This window comes from Cetorhinus maximus, chromosome 19 (genome assembly GCF_964194155.1).
Source record: "Cetorhinus maximus chromosome 19, sCetMax3.hap1.1, whole genome shotgun sequence".
NCBI lineage: Eukaryota > Metazoa > Chordata > Chondrichthyes > Lamniformes > Cetorhinidae > Cetorhinus > Cetorhinus maximus.
This window is the reverse complement of record NC_135897.1, coordinates 29,970,945-29,986,607: the sequence shown is the minus strand read 5'-3', so window position 1 is coordinate 29,986,607 and position 15,663 is coordinate 29,970,945. Positions and strand designations below refer to the sequence as shown.

Genomic DNA, 15,663 nt, shown 5'->3' with positions numbered 1-15,663 from the left:
ACTTTTTTTTGTAACATGGAAATGTGGAATCTCTAGGACACAGACCTTGGAGATGCCTTGTATTGTAAAAGAGTTTAATGATAGCTATGTGGTAGAAGCACCATCTATAGGCAGCTTCCCTTCTCTCTATAGAGCAGTTGAAAAATGCTAATATTGTCCAAGTGTGCAATAACACCATCAATATTCACAGGCCTGTTACTTTAATGCAGCAACGATCCAGCATTTTCTCAGGATGTTTTCATTTCCACTTCCTGTCTGATGACTTGAGTAACTCTAGTAAACATTAGCCTGTGCACGGTGCCATGCCTTATTTAGTGCTCAGCACCTCCACAGCTGAACAAATTTCAAGGATTGTAAATGCTGTCTTTATGCACAATAACCACAAGCAATAGTGGTATCAAAGTTATCAATTGAAGTTGTATCCTTCCCTTATAAACGCTAAGTCAAAAAATTATTATAAAGATATGGTCTAGATATGGTATATGGAGTGAGTGGCTATCTACCAGAAACCACTTTCTGGGACGGTCCAATAATCAGCCTGTACATTCTTGAAACCTTTGAGTTAGGCATACGCTTGTTTAGTGTAACTTTTTGTTAATCTTTCTTGTAATGCATTTATATTAAAAGTTCAGACTGGGTTGACTGCTTTACAGTTTTAGATCATTAATTGAATTCCTGTTCCCTTAACTGACAATTTTCAAATCTAGGTATTGTCCCTCTGTTTTCAGAAACCAATCAAAAGATTGAAGTCCAGCATGACTACATGCTAGTATTTTTAGACTTTAATTCTTTTTTATACCTGTATAAAATAATTTTACTGTTGAATAAGCTCCTAGAGTATCACAAAAGAAATTGATGCTGAATACGTTGAACCTAAAGTTTATTAAAAATAATATAGAGCCTCCTCTGCCAAAAGAATGGTGATCAAGAAAGAATACAAGTCCAGTTAGGATTTCAAGATGGTATTGTTGATAAAGTATTTGTGCAGAAATACATCCAGTTTTTTCTAAAAGTTAGCTGAAGCTTTGATGTTTATTCTTCTGTAGTCCCTACATTTGTCTCATTTTTGAAAGAAGTTGATTCTCCGTATGAAGTCCATGATTATGTCCGAGCTTACCTTGGTGACACACCAGAAACAAAGGAATTTGCAAAGCAGTTTCTAGACCGACGTGCCAAACAGAGAGCCAATCAGCAGCGCCAACAACAGCAAGTTGGTGGAAAACAGGTTGGTGGAAAAAAATTAATTTAAAATTGTATGGGTTATTATAACTACATGGAAATAATTACTTTTCATTGACAATTAATCAGTATTACTTAGCCACCCTACCAAGCCAGTTCGCACAGACATGGGCACAGCATTAGTTGTTAATTGAACATAGTTATTTTGGAAAATGTGATGCTGAGATGGGGTTTTAATTATACATTGCATAATGCAGTTAAGTCTAATTTTTATGCAACTGCTAGTTACCCCTGGTTTGAGCCTCAGCTTCGCTCTCTCCAGTCCTAACAGACTTGTGTGTATCTGACGTACAACTGGCAAAGCCATCCATCGCTCAAATCTGGCTGAGCTACATTACTTATTACCAGGTTTTGTTAACCTCTGCCAAAACCAGTCCACTAGTTCCAGGATTATCCTGGAGACTAATAAATAATCTTAAACTACCCCCTCTTCACTTCCACCTTCACTAAGAAGAATTGGGAATTCATGGTTTCTACCTTGGCAAACAAGTCCCATCTATTAATTTTCCCCGATTTTTTTTTTCTCTCAATCATGTTGAATCTGTTTATCCCTCTCTTTAACTCATCTTTCCTTCCTTCTCTGTCACAACTGACATTTTCTGACTGCGTTATACTTCCTCAAATACAAATAGCCGATTAGTAGTGCAGAACTTTAATGTTGCTGGAAAAAAGAGATATTATCAAAGCTTTTTGTCTTGCACTCATCAGGACAGTTGCAAGAATGCCAAATTTCAAAGGGAACAACAGTTTATCCTGCATGATAAAAAGGGCGCTGATTGATTGGCAAGTTGGCTCTGATTGGTCAAGACATTGCCACAGTCAATGCACCAAGGAGCAATTATTCCCCCATTATTTTGTTTATTCAAAGAAGAAACTATGTTTGGACATATTCCTTTTGCCTACAGAGGGATATGAATGTATGTAGCTTCTAGCAAATGTAAGTGAGCTATAATGCGAGCCCAACTGATGATCTTAAATTCGTTCTTGGTGTAATACTTAGCACACTGTTAGTGTAATTCTTAGCACACATACTTAGCATCCACTAACAGGATGTTGCCATCAAGCTAAAAAGACATTCTGCTTTTCACATAAATGAGTAATGTAGTATATAAATTTCGGTGCTGGTGTGATGCCATGTACATAGTCTGTACTTCCCAATGACTGGCGGATCATATCAAACAAGCACGTCTCTTCAGCTGTTTATAATAGGAAGATTACTGACCATAACCAGCCCGTGCTTGCAAAACTCAGAACATAATGTCTAATGTTAGATGTGATTCCACAATTGGGCAACACATGTTGAACAATCCAAAGTATTCTAAGAATTACATTAACAACCAGTTTAAGAATATATGTATATTCATATGCAGGGACATGTCCCCTGCAGGCAAAAGGAATATGTCCCAACATTACACCATTTTTGAATAAATAAAAGCATGGTGCATTCGCTATGGCAACATTTCGACCAATCGGACCAACTAGTCAGCACTGCTTTTCTCATACAGTATAAATTGTTTCCTTTGAAGTTTGGCATTCTTGCATCTGTCCTGATGAATGCAAGACGAAAAGTTTTGACAGCATGTCTCTTTTATCAGCAAGTCCTCAAATACCTTCAGCCATTTACATGTTTGATCACACCATCCTCTTCCAATATCTCTGCATCTTTGTCCAACTTGTTGGAACTCTTTGCCAACCTATTGTAACCAGAGTATCTTCAACAATGACATTTTCCTGCCCCACATTCTTACCTCTAGGGTTGTCCAAGGAGCTACCCGTAGTTTATCTGCTCTCTCTCATACACATGTTGTTTCTTGGTGACACCTGCTGCAGACCGAGGAGCAGCTTCCACATGTATTCCAGTATTGGATAAGCAGAATTTTCCTCCAATTAAACATGGGAAGATTGAAGCCATTATTTTCAGTCTTGCTCCAAACTGTTTCCTAACTGCTGACTTTATCCCTCACCCTGGCAACAGTCTGAGATTAAGCCAGTCTGTTCGCAACTTTGGTGTCACATTCGATCAAGATGAGCTTCTAACCTCATATCCGTGCCATCACTGAGACCGTCTTTTTCCACCTTTGTAACATCACCCAACTTCACCCCCATCACAGCTAATCTGTTGCCAAATCCCTCATTCATGCCTTCATCACCCCTAGACTTGGCTATTTCAACGCTCTACTGGCTGGTCTCCCACATTCTATCCTCTGTAAACTTGAGGCCATCTAAGACTCTTGCTGCCTGTTTCTTAACTTGCACGAAGTCCAGTGCCCTGTCACCCCTGTGCTCACTGACCTACATTGGCTCCCTGTTGAGCAACATCTTGCCACCTCAGTAATGCCATGTGCTTCTACCTCTATCTCGGCTCATTTGCCAGTGAAACCCTCACCCTCCCTTTGCCTCCTTCAGACCCTCCAATTACACTGCTTTCTTGACCTGCCTTCTCTCCTTCATCCTCCTTTAACCTCAGTTTATTCATAACACTTGCTACCCATATCATCATCTGCATGTAGACCCTTTCACCAACGCTCCTGTACTTGCTAACCTACCTTGGCTCCCAGTTCCCTAAAATTATCAGTTTTCTGTTTGTGGGAGCTTGCAGTATGTAAATTGGCTGCCATGTTTCCTATATCCTGACAGTAACTATGCTTCAAAAATACTTCATTAGCTGTAAAACACTTCGGGATGTTGCAGTGTCATGAAAGATGCTGTATAAATGCAAGTTTGTTCTTTGTTTCTTTTAGCTGATGCTAACTTTTAAAATTAAATTTTCATTATAGCAACTTCTCTCTGGATTTTATTGCTTATAATGCAAAATAAAGCTTGATTGTAAAATTAACAAAATACGGCTCTAATTACAAACAAAATTTCACGGTTACAGCTTTGCCAAAAGTGTTTCCTTCCCCCTTTTCACAGCAGTCAGCATAATGTGATTTATTTTGGCAATAGTTGATTTAGAAAAACACTGTTTTTCAGTACCATTAATCCTGTAATTTTCCACTTGTTGATTTCTGCAGAAAGGAAAGAAAAAGAATAGAAGGAGAAAGTTGGTTTAACAAAATTAGTGAAGTTTTTGGAAAAGAAAGAAAAAGTACAAAAAGTTCAAATTACATGCCTCAAATGGGGAAAAAAATCTAAGAAATGAAATGTGTTATTGCTGGTAACAACCAATAACTTAAGTTACTAAAATCAGCATTATTTAATTTGTATATTTTAGGCATGGTTTTCATATTTAATGTGATATTGGCATGTTTTATATGCTTTAGGATTCAGCATGGGTGGTAAATCAAACGAGTCTGCAGTCGATATATCCATCAAATCACAGCAGAAATCAACAGTCTAATTTTGAATCTGTCCAGTCTGGGAAGAGGAAGAAAAAACAGAAGATGATACGTGCTGATCCCAGCATTTTAGGTTAGTGTGCAGTTTTCACAACCATATTAGAAACTGAGTCCACAGATAATATTCTGGTACACTGCAAAAAGTTTCATGATATCTAGACCTGAACCGAGTACTGCACTGAAACTTGATTCTCAAGGCCAGTGGTGGCCAGCTGATATTTTGTGTCGGTGCTGAAGTTTGCTTCTTTGCACCATTTTCAATCATGATGTGAGGGGTACAGGGTATAGAAAAGGATGCAATCACAGTAAAGTAACATGTATTTCATTCTGATCTGTGAAAAATATGTCTAGAATTTATGAACTGATCTTTAGCCCGAATGCATTGGCATTTTAATTGATGAGACCTGAAGGTTATAACTTTGCGTTTGATAATAAATTGGCCCAGAGCTCAGCAAAGTGAACCAAGTAACATCACCATTACAACTTCAGCCTTTACACAGTTCTTCATAATTGCACAGGCAATGTACAGCACACCCTGAATCACCCATGTTCCACAACTTCTTTGATGATAGATAAGCCCACTTGCCTGACTAACTAATGGTACCTGGAAAGATAGTGCTAGGGGCTGGGATTATTTCTGCACTTTCTGATGATTCTGCAAGCCACTGCTCTGATAGGGAAGGTAGCCATTTCTGACCAAGCAATTGAAGCTTACCAACTTTCCACTTGTACTGCACATTTTAAGCTGATTAAACTTCAGCAATACTCTTGTCCATCAACCTATGTCTAAATACTCTACACTTGGGTAAGTGACATGTACAGTAACCATATCGGGTGAGAGTGTGATATTCATATTGGGCAGACAAACTCTCTCAAATTTTTTGGTAGCTTGGTTTGAGACCTCCCATCTGCCAGATACCTGGCTGATCCAAAAAAAAAGTGAGAATGTCATTGAGTATACCATTTTTAAGATATATGACCCATCGTCATTATTCAGTTTGTTTTTCTGCCTCTTGAGCTTTGAAACGTCAGTCACATCTGGACTATAGGATTCAGCCCTTTTCAACAGGTTAGTCAAGTTCAGCGTCTTCCTATTTTTATTTTGGGATGACTTTAAACAAACATTCACAATGACTGTTCTCAACTCTTTTTAGATAAGCATTTTGTGCTGGAGATAAGTATTTGGTTATTACATTCACTTTGACAGTATCGTTATGGGTTTGGCCAATAGGTTTATCCTTCTTTCTCCTAGCTTTCTTTTACACCTATCAGTCTGAATAATGCAAATTTATTTTGGCAGATACTTATTTGCAATTACTGTAATTGGCGAATAAGCAGGTATACACTTTAAACTAGCTCCTTTGCATCAGTTATTACAAAGGTGCATATTGATTGAATGAGAAATTATGCGTTTGTGTGAAAATGCATTTAATATTAGATACTGAAAACTTCAGGACTAAATGGCAGTTTTGATTTATTTTTAAGAAAACCTGGCGACATTAGAAGATTTAAACCCAGTAAGGATAATGTCATGTTATTGTTGCCTTAATTCGCAGCATGGTGTCCATGGGAAATGTTTCAATCTCCGTTTTTGAAGCTGTATGAAGTCTAGAACTAGACATGATAGGCACATTAGTTTTTTTCAAAAAATCCTGATATTGTTTTCTTACTATAGATGAAGAATTTAAATTATCCCTTCTCCTGCGATTTAGCTGTAGCTGTGGATGATGCATATAACAGGCTCCAAATATCCTGTAATAATACTTAGGCATCTTTTTATTAAACACTAAGATAAAGGCAAAATACTGCGGATGCTGGAAATCTGAAACAAAAACAAAAAACGCTGGAAAAACTCAGGTCTGACAGCATCTGTGGAGAGAAAGACAGAGCTCTGAGGAAGAGTCATATGGACTCGAAACCTTAACTCTGTCTTTCTCTCCACAGCTGCTGTCAACCCTGTCTTTCCACAGATGCTGTCCGACCTGCTGAGTTTTTCCAGCATTTTTTATTTTTTTATTAAAATTGCCCTAAGAATAGCTTCTTATGATTACTGAGTTAATGGGTTTAGTTCAAATACTTGCCTGCTACGCACAGTGGAAAGACAAGTTTTTAAAAACAGTGAAGTGGCTGAAATATATTTGCTAGTTTTATGCTAACAATGTTAAGATAAATAATCTGTTACCATATTTTCCCACCCTCTGCAGGTTTTTCTGTAAATGCTTCATCGGAGCGCCTGAACATGGGAGAAATTGAGACACTTGACGACTACTGAACACAAGCAAATTCTTGATTTATTTAAAAAATAAGTTGTTAATCATGAATTCTGAATGCACCAACCAATATCAGTTAATTAAAAAATCTATCACCTTGAGTTCATGTCTGTCTTTAGTACTTCAACACACTTGTTTCTCATGGCCCCTTCATTGTATTAGTGCAATCATGTTTCAAGTACAAAGCAGTCACTTCAAAGGCCTTTGCACCGAACTGCATGTTTTCAAGCATAGAATCACGTTTTCCACAGTGTAATATTAATGGTGCCGTTAAGCATAGTACCTGTGTTCTATAAACACTTGTTTCCTTATCACTTTATTATTGGATTTTATTCAGAATACATGATTAACTGGTCTATTCAATGTTGGTCACATTAACATCCACTCTTTGAACATTACAGAACAATCGTGTCAGTAATGTACTTATAAGCTAATTCTATAATACACTTGTGTTGAAGTGCTTGCTTTAGTACTGAGGTGTATTAAAGGTGGTTCAGATATTGTAAGGATATCCATTCTGTTTCTGTAAGGAATACCACCTATTCTGTCTAGCCCATTTTAAAGAGATTGTAGACTATGTTTTTGGCCTTGTACAGTCTTTTGAAATTAATATATTTGCGATATTCAATACACTCTAGCTGTCTCAAAATATGCATTTATAAACAATGAAAAAGTTGGTTGTAATATTTCTGGGAGTCCAGAAATCAAAGTATTCTTTGTTATACAGTTGCTGCATGAAGGCTGCAATGTGTAACTCGAGACATTTAAAAAATTTTAGTTTACAATACTGTTAAACATGCATGTGCAGGCCAATGCCCCAAAAGGAGCTTTCTCTCTTAAAAGGGCTGTACCCACTTCTGATTCAGGTTGTATTTTAAAATTGTTCAAAATCAAATCTTTTGCAGCATCTTGGCCTAATCAAAGTCTGTTTTACAACATAAAGATGGCTATGGAAAAAATGCTGCAGCTACTGTATGCCACCATTTATAGTGCAACATTGAATTTGCAGCTTACTGTATTTAGGTGTACAGAAGATTCCCTTTGAAAGGGAACTCGGGTAATTGACCCTTTGGTGACTGAAGGACTCTTTTAGTTTCTGAGAAACATGTTTTGAATCACTTTTTTTTAAAAATAAGATTCTGTAAAAACATAATGCTAAATATTAGACTGAGAGTTATATACACAGAACATGTCTCTAAAGTACATTCTGAATTAAAGAAAATGCAGTGGATCATACTTATTGTCACTGCTTGCTTCATGTCACTTTTCTAAAGCCAGTGTTTTGAATGGTTTTCCAATTCTGTTCAAATAAATTAATTTGGATTTATTTTTATTTTTAAAGAAGACATTTGCAGCACTCCTTCACCTACTGCCCCACAGGGGCATGGATAAAATTGGCAACTTAAGTGCTGGTGAGCGAGAGAAATGGACTACAGGCACAAGTTTAGTCTTACCAGTCTGGCACTGCAAGTTAGAACTCCACCGCATGACACTTCCTGTTGCCCTTTGTTTGCTTTATGCACCTGTACACTTTATGAATACTTACTTGTCCCAGGCAGATGCAAATGTTTGCAGCTCATGGGGTGAAGAAAGCATAATTAAAATCTCCATAAATGCCCCAGTTGGTCCTTAACTTTATTAATATTTCTATATCTGTTAATGTCACCTTGATTACAGTCATTTATTTAGCTTGTTAATAAAGTGACTGTAACAGGAACCCTCCACTTTTGTGTCAAGATGATGTTTAGGATGCCCTACTGGAGTGAAGGGACCCAGTTGTTTTGCTATATTGGAGTGCACACTAATTGTCTTTACATTGCATCCTATTTCATCTCCTTAAATGCATGATTTATTTAAAAATTGGAATCTGAAAACATTGAAAAATATTCTGTACAATAAAATTTGTAAGCAGGTTTTGAAACTATTCTCTTGTGATATCTACATTACTGGCATCCATCTGCACACCACAGTATGGCAGCTGCAGTGTCCAAGTAGTAGTTAAAAATTTTTTTTTGCATTGTTGGATTAATACAACTGAGATATGCAAAGGAATTTTTGCATTAACAGTTGAACTAGATGTCTGTTCCCCCTCACTCAAAGCTCATTTTCAGATGTGAATCCTCAATGTGAGGATACTATGATATCATAGTGATGCATCCTATTGGATTAAACTATAATCAGCATTTGTGGGGGACATTAAAGTAAATATATTTCTCACTGCACAGAAAGCTAATGTAAAAATCCTGAAGGTGGTCAAGTGCAAGTAGATCATGTACTCAGGACGGAGAGGAATACTTATTGGAGGAAAGGAGAATCACTTTGGAAATTAGTTGTTCTGATCCATCAGGTCTTTAAAAAAAATGTTATTGAAATGCAAACACTTTGTAATTTATTTATGGAGTTATTTGTAACAGACCTGCACTATGGCTAGGAAAGGATGACTGCATATCCTATCTGTTTTATTTGCAATTCATCGTTCATCTTTTAGCAAGTGAAGGTGTGTAGTTACAGTTGAATGTGTACATGCTATTATTCCCAAACTATTACTGCTTTAACCAAGTACATTGCTGAAAGGTTATTAGTGCCACTGTTGCCAGGTATTTAAGGTTACTTTATCATCACGTTCAGATAAAAGTAAATCTGATCCATCTACGGAATTGAATGTCAAATATCAAACTCTCCTTTCTCTTTCTGTTGCATAAAATTTCACATTGAATAGTAACGTTTAATACCAAATTCCAGTTATACACAGGTCATTGCATATCCAATAGGAATTTACTGTGTTCAGTGCTTTGTTACATTTCAGCATGAAAGGCAATATGTAAATACTATTCCAATCCAAACAGTTTCTTATAGACAAATGAACATAACCAATCTGTTGCCACATTTCACCTCACAACAGCAGTGAATTTTACCAGACTAATTGGTTTCCTGCTGGCTTTTTTATTTTGTTCCAATTGAGTAGCTAATATGGTTAATTTAGTTATTAATTGGTTCAGACAATCAGATTAGTTTTTATTCTTTAAAGAAGTTTGAATCAGCTTTTTTAAGAATTGGGATTTAACTGTATCCATAAGATGGCAAGCTGGTTTGAAAATAGTCCCTCACAAGCAATCATTTTGAATGATTTGATTTTTCACAAATTTGTGTTTTGTAAGGTATAGGTTAATCCAGAGGCATACTGTCTCAAAGAGTGCAGTCTTGTTTTTCAGATATGTACAGTTAAATTATGAGTTGTACATAGTTGTGATCCCCTTGAACCAGGAATACTGGCTGGGTTTAAGTTTCTTGTACAGCTGCAGTGCAAATGGGAGGGATGGGCATGATAAAAGATCAGGCTTTCAAAAGATCTCACCAGTGTGAAAATTTAATATATAGTTTGTACCATATCAGAGACTATCACTCATTTCCTCAAGCCAAACTCTGTAGAAAGGAGTCTGAAGAGATCATTTTTTTCCCTGTTCTTGGGGTCTTTTGTTCACAAATAGTGAATTTACAATCGTAGATTGGTATTTTCATTAAAATGTAAATAAGTTACAAGAAAAATAAAAGAATTCTAAGTACAATATGTCGCTCTTTAATTTGACATCATATCATTTGATGTCCTTTGTTCAGTGGTGGTGTTGCTATCTTGTGCTGTGTTGTAAACAATTTTCTCCTACTTCCTTCGATTATCTTGCACAATAAAGCATTCCTGAACAATTTGGAGAAGGTGCAAGGACTGATTAGATTAGTAATCCATTCCTAAATTTCTGCTCTTTGGAGCAGCTGCTGGGAAATAGTTTGATACAGGCCAGCTCCCTTATCTGACTGGATGAATGTTTCACCTAAACTACTTGTCTCCTTAAATGGCCCATGTGACGTCTGGAAATTTCTGTGGAAGTGATTTGTGTCTCAACATATAGCAGAGGCATCAACAAAGTGTTAGTTGGAGTTACTTGAATTCTGTTTTCTGAAAACTTTGAAAGAAGACTTTAAATACTCATCATAAGGTTCCTGTTTTAACACAACTTTCCAATCAAGGTGCAGAGTGGAAGACCAAGTGCACTTTACCTAGATGCTGTACACACTTGGCCCAAAACTTCATGGTACCTGGGCAGCCTGAAAGAATTGGGAAACAACACAGGAAAAGCCTGTTGATTAGCTACTATAAAGCTTGTCAGTTAATAAATGGCTCAGTCAATGCTGTGGAGTTGCATTCAGCACATCTCATTTGGTCAAAGGAATCAAAGATTTAAATTTGGATTAAAGACTAATTGCTGAAGAGTGAAATTTTGGCTGGATGCTTGAGAATGTTTCAGTCTTGCCTTTGCACACATATCCCCATACATGAATGAGTTTTTATGGCAGCAATCTACACCAAAGGCAGGGCTAATCCTTACCACACGAGTGAGTAAATTGAATTCCCTTGGAGGATATCCAAGGCTCACTCCCATCTTCACTCCAAGGCAATCAAAGGAAATTGCAATGTCTGGGGGGTAGGATGATTCACTATAGTTACAGCTGTTGTCTTTTGTTGATGGAAAGGCTCTGGCTTCAGAGCCGTCGCCTTCGGTTTTCCTTGAAATACATATATTGGGCGAGGAGTAAAAGCTGTTTCAGCTTATGCCATGTTATTTTCTAGTGCTTCCAACAGTTGCAATGTATTGACTGAGGTGTGGCTCAGCTCAACCAGCTCCAAAAACCAGGTGCTTTCTCTGCTAATGTATACTTTGTCTTGACCCACATTGAATTATACTAGGGCACTTCATAATCAGATTTTAGTGGGGTGTTGAATGAAAATTTCCCCATTGAATTGTTTTTAACTGGTCATTGGGTATCTTACCTCCCACTACCATCCTGGAGCAGTTAATTCAGCCCTTACTGTATTCTTTCCAATCAACTTTTTGCTCTCAACTGTCTGCCATATCAGAATTAAATCCATCCATGTTAAGGTCCCAGTGGAAAAAACACATCAAAATTAGGTAATGAAGTTTGAAGCCACAGGGAAGGAGGGGAATAATCGTACATTCATATCCATTATTCAGTTAAATCGGCTTAAATGTAATGCAAGATTCTGTGGAGTACCACTGTGTCTTTTCATGAAACCATGAGCTCAGACAACCCTTGCCTTTGATTTCCTGGTATTTGCTGTTTATAAGTACTTTAGTTTTCTACATTAAAGGCGCAATATAATCAAATTATTCTTTCCACATTCCCAAAACAAAACCAATGAAAACATTGAAAGAATTAGGTTAATTTCCATTGGCTCCTACCAAGTTGCAATTATTTCATAAAAAATAATCCTTTTACTGCACCTGTGAATTTCTTTCAGATATTTTCAGTGTTAGTGAAGGAGTGTTCTTGAAGGAGCCCAAAATGTTGGATGCCTTAGAGTGTGGAAATGACTGAGTTGACATACTCAAAGAAAATTCACTTTGTGCCCTCATATGTGTTAAGCGTTGGCACTGGGCATGAATTGGTGCAGATTGCTGCCATAGAAAATGACTCATGTCTTTTGCATACATAATCCTATACAAAACTGAAGCTCTCAACTATCCAGCCAAAAGTGTCTGGAGATGATCCATCTCGGCCTCCTCCCGAGGTACTCACCATCACAGGCGCCAGTCTTCAACCAATTTGATATATACCACATGATATCAAGAAATGGCTGAGCATACTGATTACAGTAAAGGCAATGGGCTCTAACAACATCCTGGCTGCACTGCTGAAGACTTGTTTACCTGAAGCAAGCACACCTCGAACCTAACTATTCTTGTACAGCAGGACATGCTATAGGTGATCCTCAGGACAGTGTCTAAGGCTACCAGAACAGTTATCTATTTTGTGTGAAATTAGCTAATTTCTAGTTCATTTAGATTTTTGCCCCTTTATTTCAATGTAAAAATACTTGGGTTATTGTCACTTTCCCATGTATTTGTCTAGTATTGAATTGTCTTGCTTCATTACCCACAACCAAATTTAGCATTGCGCTATTCCCTGTTGGGCATGTAACATAGCAATTAGATAAACTGTTTTGGATGCATTCAAGGAATTATTTCCTATTTTAATTCTCAGAATAGGTAAAGTTCCATTATTATAACTCCTGCCTCTTTTAGAGTTGCAGGGTCATTTATGGAATGGGAGGAGATCCTGTGGGACATTTTAAATTGCAACTAAATCTCATTCTAAGTTTCTTACCTACATTCTACAGGAGATTATAAATATGTGATCAGATCCCCTATTACTTATGAATTCAACCTATACCCCCCTGAGCAGCAAGACTAAGTTCTATGGTTGTGATCGGATTCTTAATTCATGAAATGAATTAATTTGAATTGATAAATAAATTGGGCTGATAAGTGGCAAGTAACATTTGCACCACACAAGCACCAGGCAATGACCATCTCCCCTTGACATTCAACAGCATTAACATCGCTGAATCCCCCACTATCAACATTCTGGGGGTTACCATTGACAAGAAACTGAACTGGGCCAGCCATGTAAGTACTGTTGTTATAAGAGCAGGTCAGATGCTGGGAATTTTGCAGTGAATAGCTTGCCTCTTAACTCCCCAAAGCCTGTCCACCATCTACAGGTTAGGAGTGTGATGGAATACTCTCCATTTTTCTGGCTGAGAGTGACTCCAACAATATTCAAGAAGCACAACACAGTCCAGGACAAAGCAGCCCACTTGATCAGCACCCCATCAACCATCTTAAACATTGATTCCCTTCACCACCAATGCATAGTGACTGTAGTATACCATATACAAGATGCACTGCAGCAGCTCCCAAACCTACAAAAGCTTGGTTTCCATCTTCCTCTTGCCTTTGCTCGCTCTAAATTTCAATATGCAATGAAGCAGTGGGAATGTTGAGGCTAATTCCCAGCATTTATCCATTTCTTAATTCCCTATTCGTTAATGACATGAAGTTTCAGTAAAAATATGGGCTAGTCAGTTTTGACTTAGTTTAAACATCTCAACATGGATATAACCCAAGCTCTTTTTTGCCATATGTATGTCAGAACTCTGCAGAAAACCTTTAAGAACATCCCACTGTACTGTTACATCAGTCATAGTGTTTAGCCGTTAAAGTAAACATTATCAGCTCAATGAGAATATATACACTAAACAGTAGACTGGAACATTGAGAGCTAAGATTTTCAGCAATGCCTGGGCATGAAAGGTTTTAATTTAATTTACAGTATATTTGTAAGTTACTAAGGTTATACCAATACTCAACAATTGTTGAAAAATAAACATTGTCTAGTAATTAAAGGTTGATCCTTCGTCATAATCTTTTGAGAATACAAAATATTCCATTACAGTTGGTTTTAATGCTGTTACAAATGTGAGGCTTTATAAAATGGTTATGTTTAAAATGTCTCTTTTAATTAAATATAAAGTGGAATAATTGAGAGGGGCATGTGACCTCCTACTAGTTCTGCCCAGCAATAAACCCATGTGACCTGATTGCAATGGGCCAAGGGCCCAGGTCAGAGCCTATTGAAAGCAAGGTGCCAATTTTTAACACCTGGAGACAAAGGAGAAGACAGCTAGCCTTACTGCTGCCAGACTTACTGACTCAGAGACTCAGAGCAAGAAAGACCAGAGAAAGAGACAGGAAAACAACAGAAGGAAAGGATGCTGGTATGAGCTAGTTCTCTGATCAAAGAGATGAGGCCCGTGGAGATTTAAGGATACTGGAAATTTGCCTTGGCGTGGCTGGGAGAAGAAGTCGCTGGGGTGAGACTTGTTGCTGAAAATCAGTTTGGGGATCCTCAGAAGACTGAGGGAAGCAACTTTCAATCCACACCAGTGTTACTATTCAGCAAAATAGGGAGAAAGCTGGGAGTAACTTTGGACTGGTTCCTATAAAGAGTGCAGTGTAACGTATAAGCACAGCATGGGTTTTCAGTCATGTCAGAAAGTTAAGCAGAATATCTTTTCTGCAGTTTGGTGTATTAGTTGCCTACTAATGTGTTTAGTGTGTTGATTTTAGTGTTTGTTACAGTAAAAGTCTTAAAAGTCTTAATCTTATGTGATCCTTTGAGTCGGTCATTGGGAATTCAGATCTCTTTTTAAAAGTTAGCAATTTCTATGGGGGTCGTAACAATGCTTGTTCGCAATAGTTCAAGAAACAGACTCCTTTATTTAAACAGCAGTATTGGAAATGCTGAGATTACTTCCTCCTTGTACTGCATTTCAGTGAGTTCTAATTTTCTGAATGAGTCGATGCTCTTGCTTGTCCCTTTTTTCTGTTTGTACTTATTCCACAAAGTAACTTGAATCTTCAAGGTTAAAGCTGTGCTGTATTTATTAATGTACCTATGAAGTGTCTTGTTTCACCAGTAAATTAAGCACATAATGGGATCTCTGTTGGCAGCATTAAAATTTTAAGCCTCAGGTGATATGTCATTTTCTGCTTTTTAAGGGTAACAATCTCACTGTTTTACTACCCAGTCCCATTATAATGCAGGCAAATGACTGTTTGTATAAGATTGAGCTGCAGCAGAGGCTGAGTGAATTGTTGGTCATTTATTTGACATGTTAATTTAACAATTCCAAAATATGGCCACTTAAATTGTTAAACTGAATTGGGGCTTTTTACCCAGAAAATAGTTTTAGTTTTTTTTTTGGAGAATTGGGGATAAAATATGATAAAGCAGCTTTTGTACCATTTATGTCAGTGTTATTGTTGATTAAAATGAGGAAAATTCTAAAATGATTGTAACCAGTAACCACAATTTTAATGAAGGCTTTAAAGAAAGATTAGGATTTAAGATCAAGTCACCAGACTAGATCTGTTTCTAGGTCTCAAAACAACACTGGT

General features: G+C 37.3%; 1 protein-coding gene across 4 annotated transcripts in view; it reads left to right on the top strand.

Annotated features, from left to right (window-relative positions):
- Window positions 1–10,413, top strand: part of gigyf2 (GRB10 interacting GYF protein 2) — a 168,296-nt gene extending 157,883 nt beyond the window's left edge. For 3 of the 4 annotated variants that reach the window (XM_078563647.1, XM_078563645.1, XM_078563648.1), the window contains 3 exons: window positions 1,047–1,225; window positions 4,503–4,650; window positions 6,782–10,413. In XM_078563647.1, coding sequence (XP_078419773.1) covers window positions 1,047–1,225; window positions 4,503–4,650; window positions 6,782–6,849 — 395 coding nt within the window. In that variant the 3' untranslated portion in view covers window positions 6,850–10,413. Of the gene's footprint in view, window positions 1–1,046; window positions 1,230–4,502; window positions 4,651–6,781 lie in introns of all 4 variants that reach the window. The other variant, XM_078563646.1, reaches the window with a different exon arrangement.
- The last annotated feature ends 5,250 nt before the right edge of the window (window positions 10,414–15,663 follow it).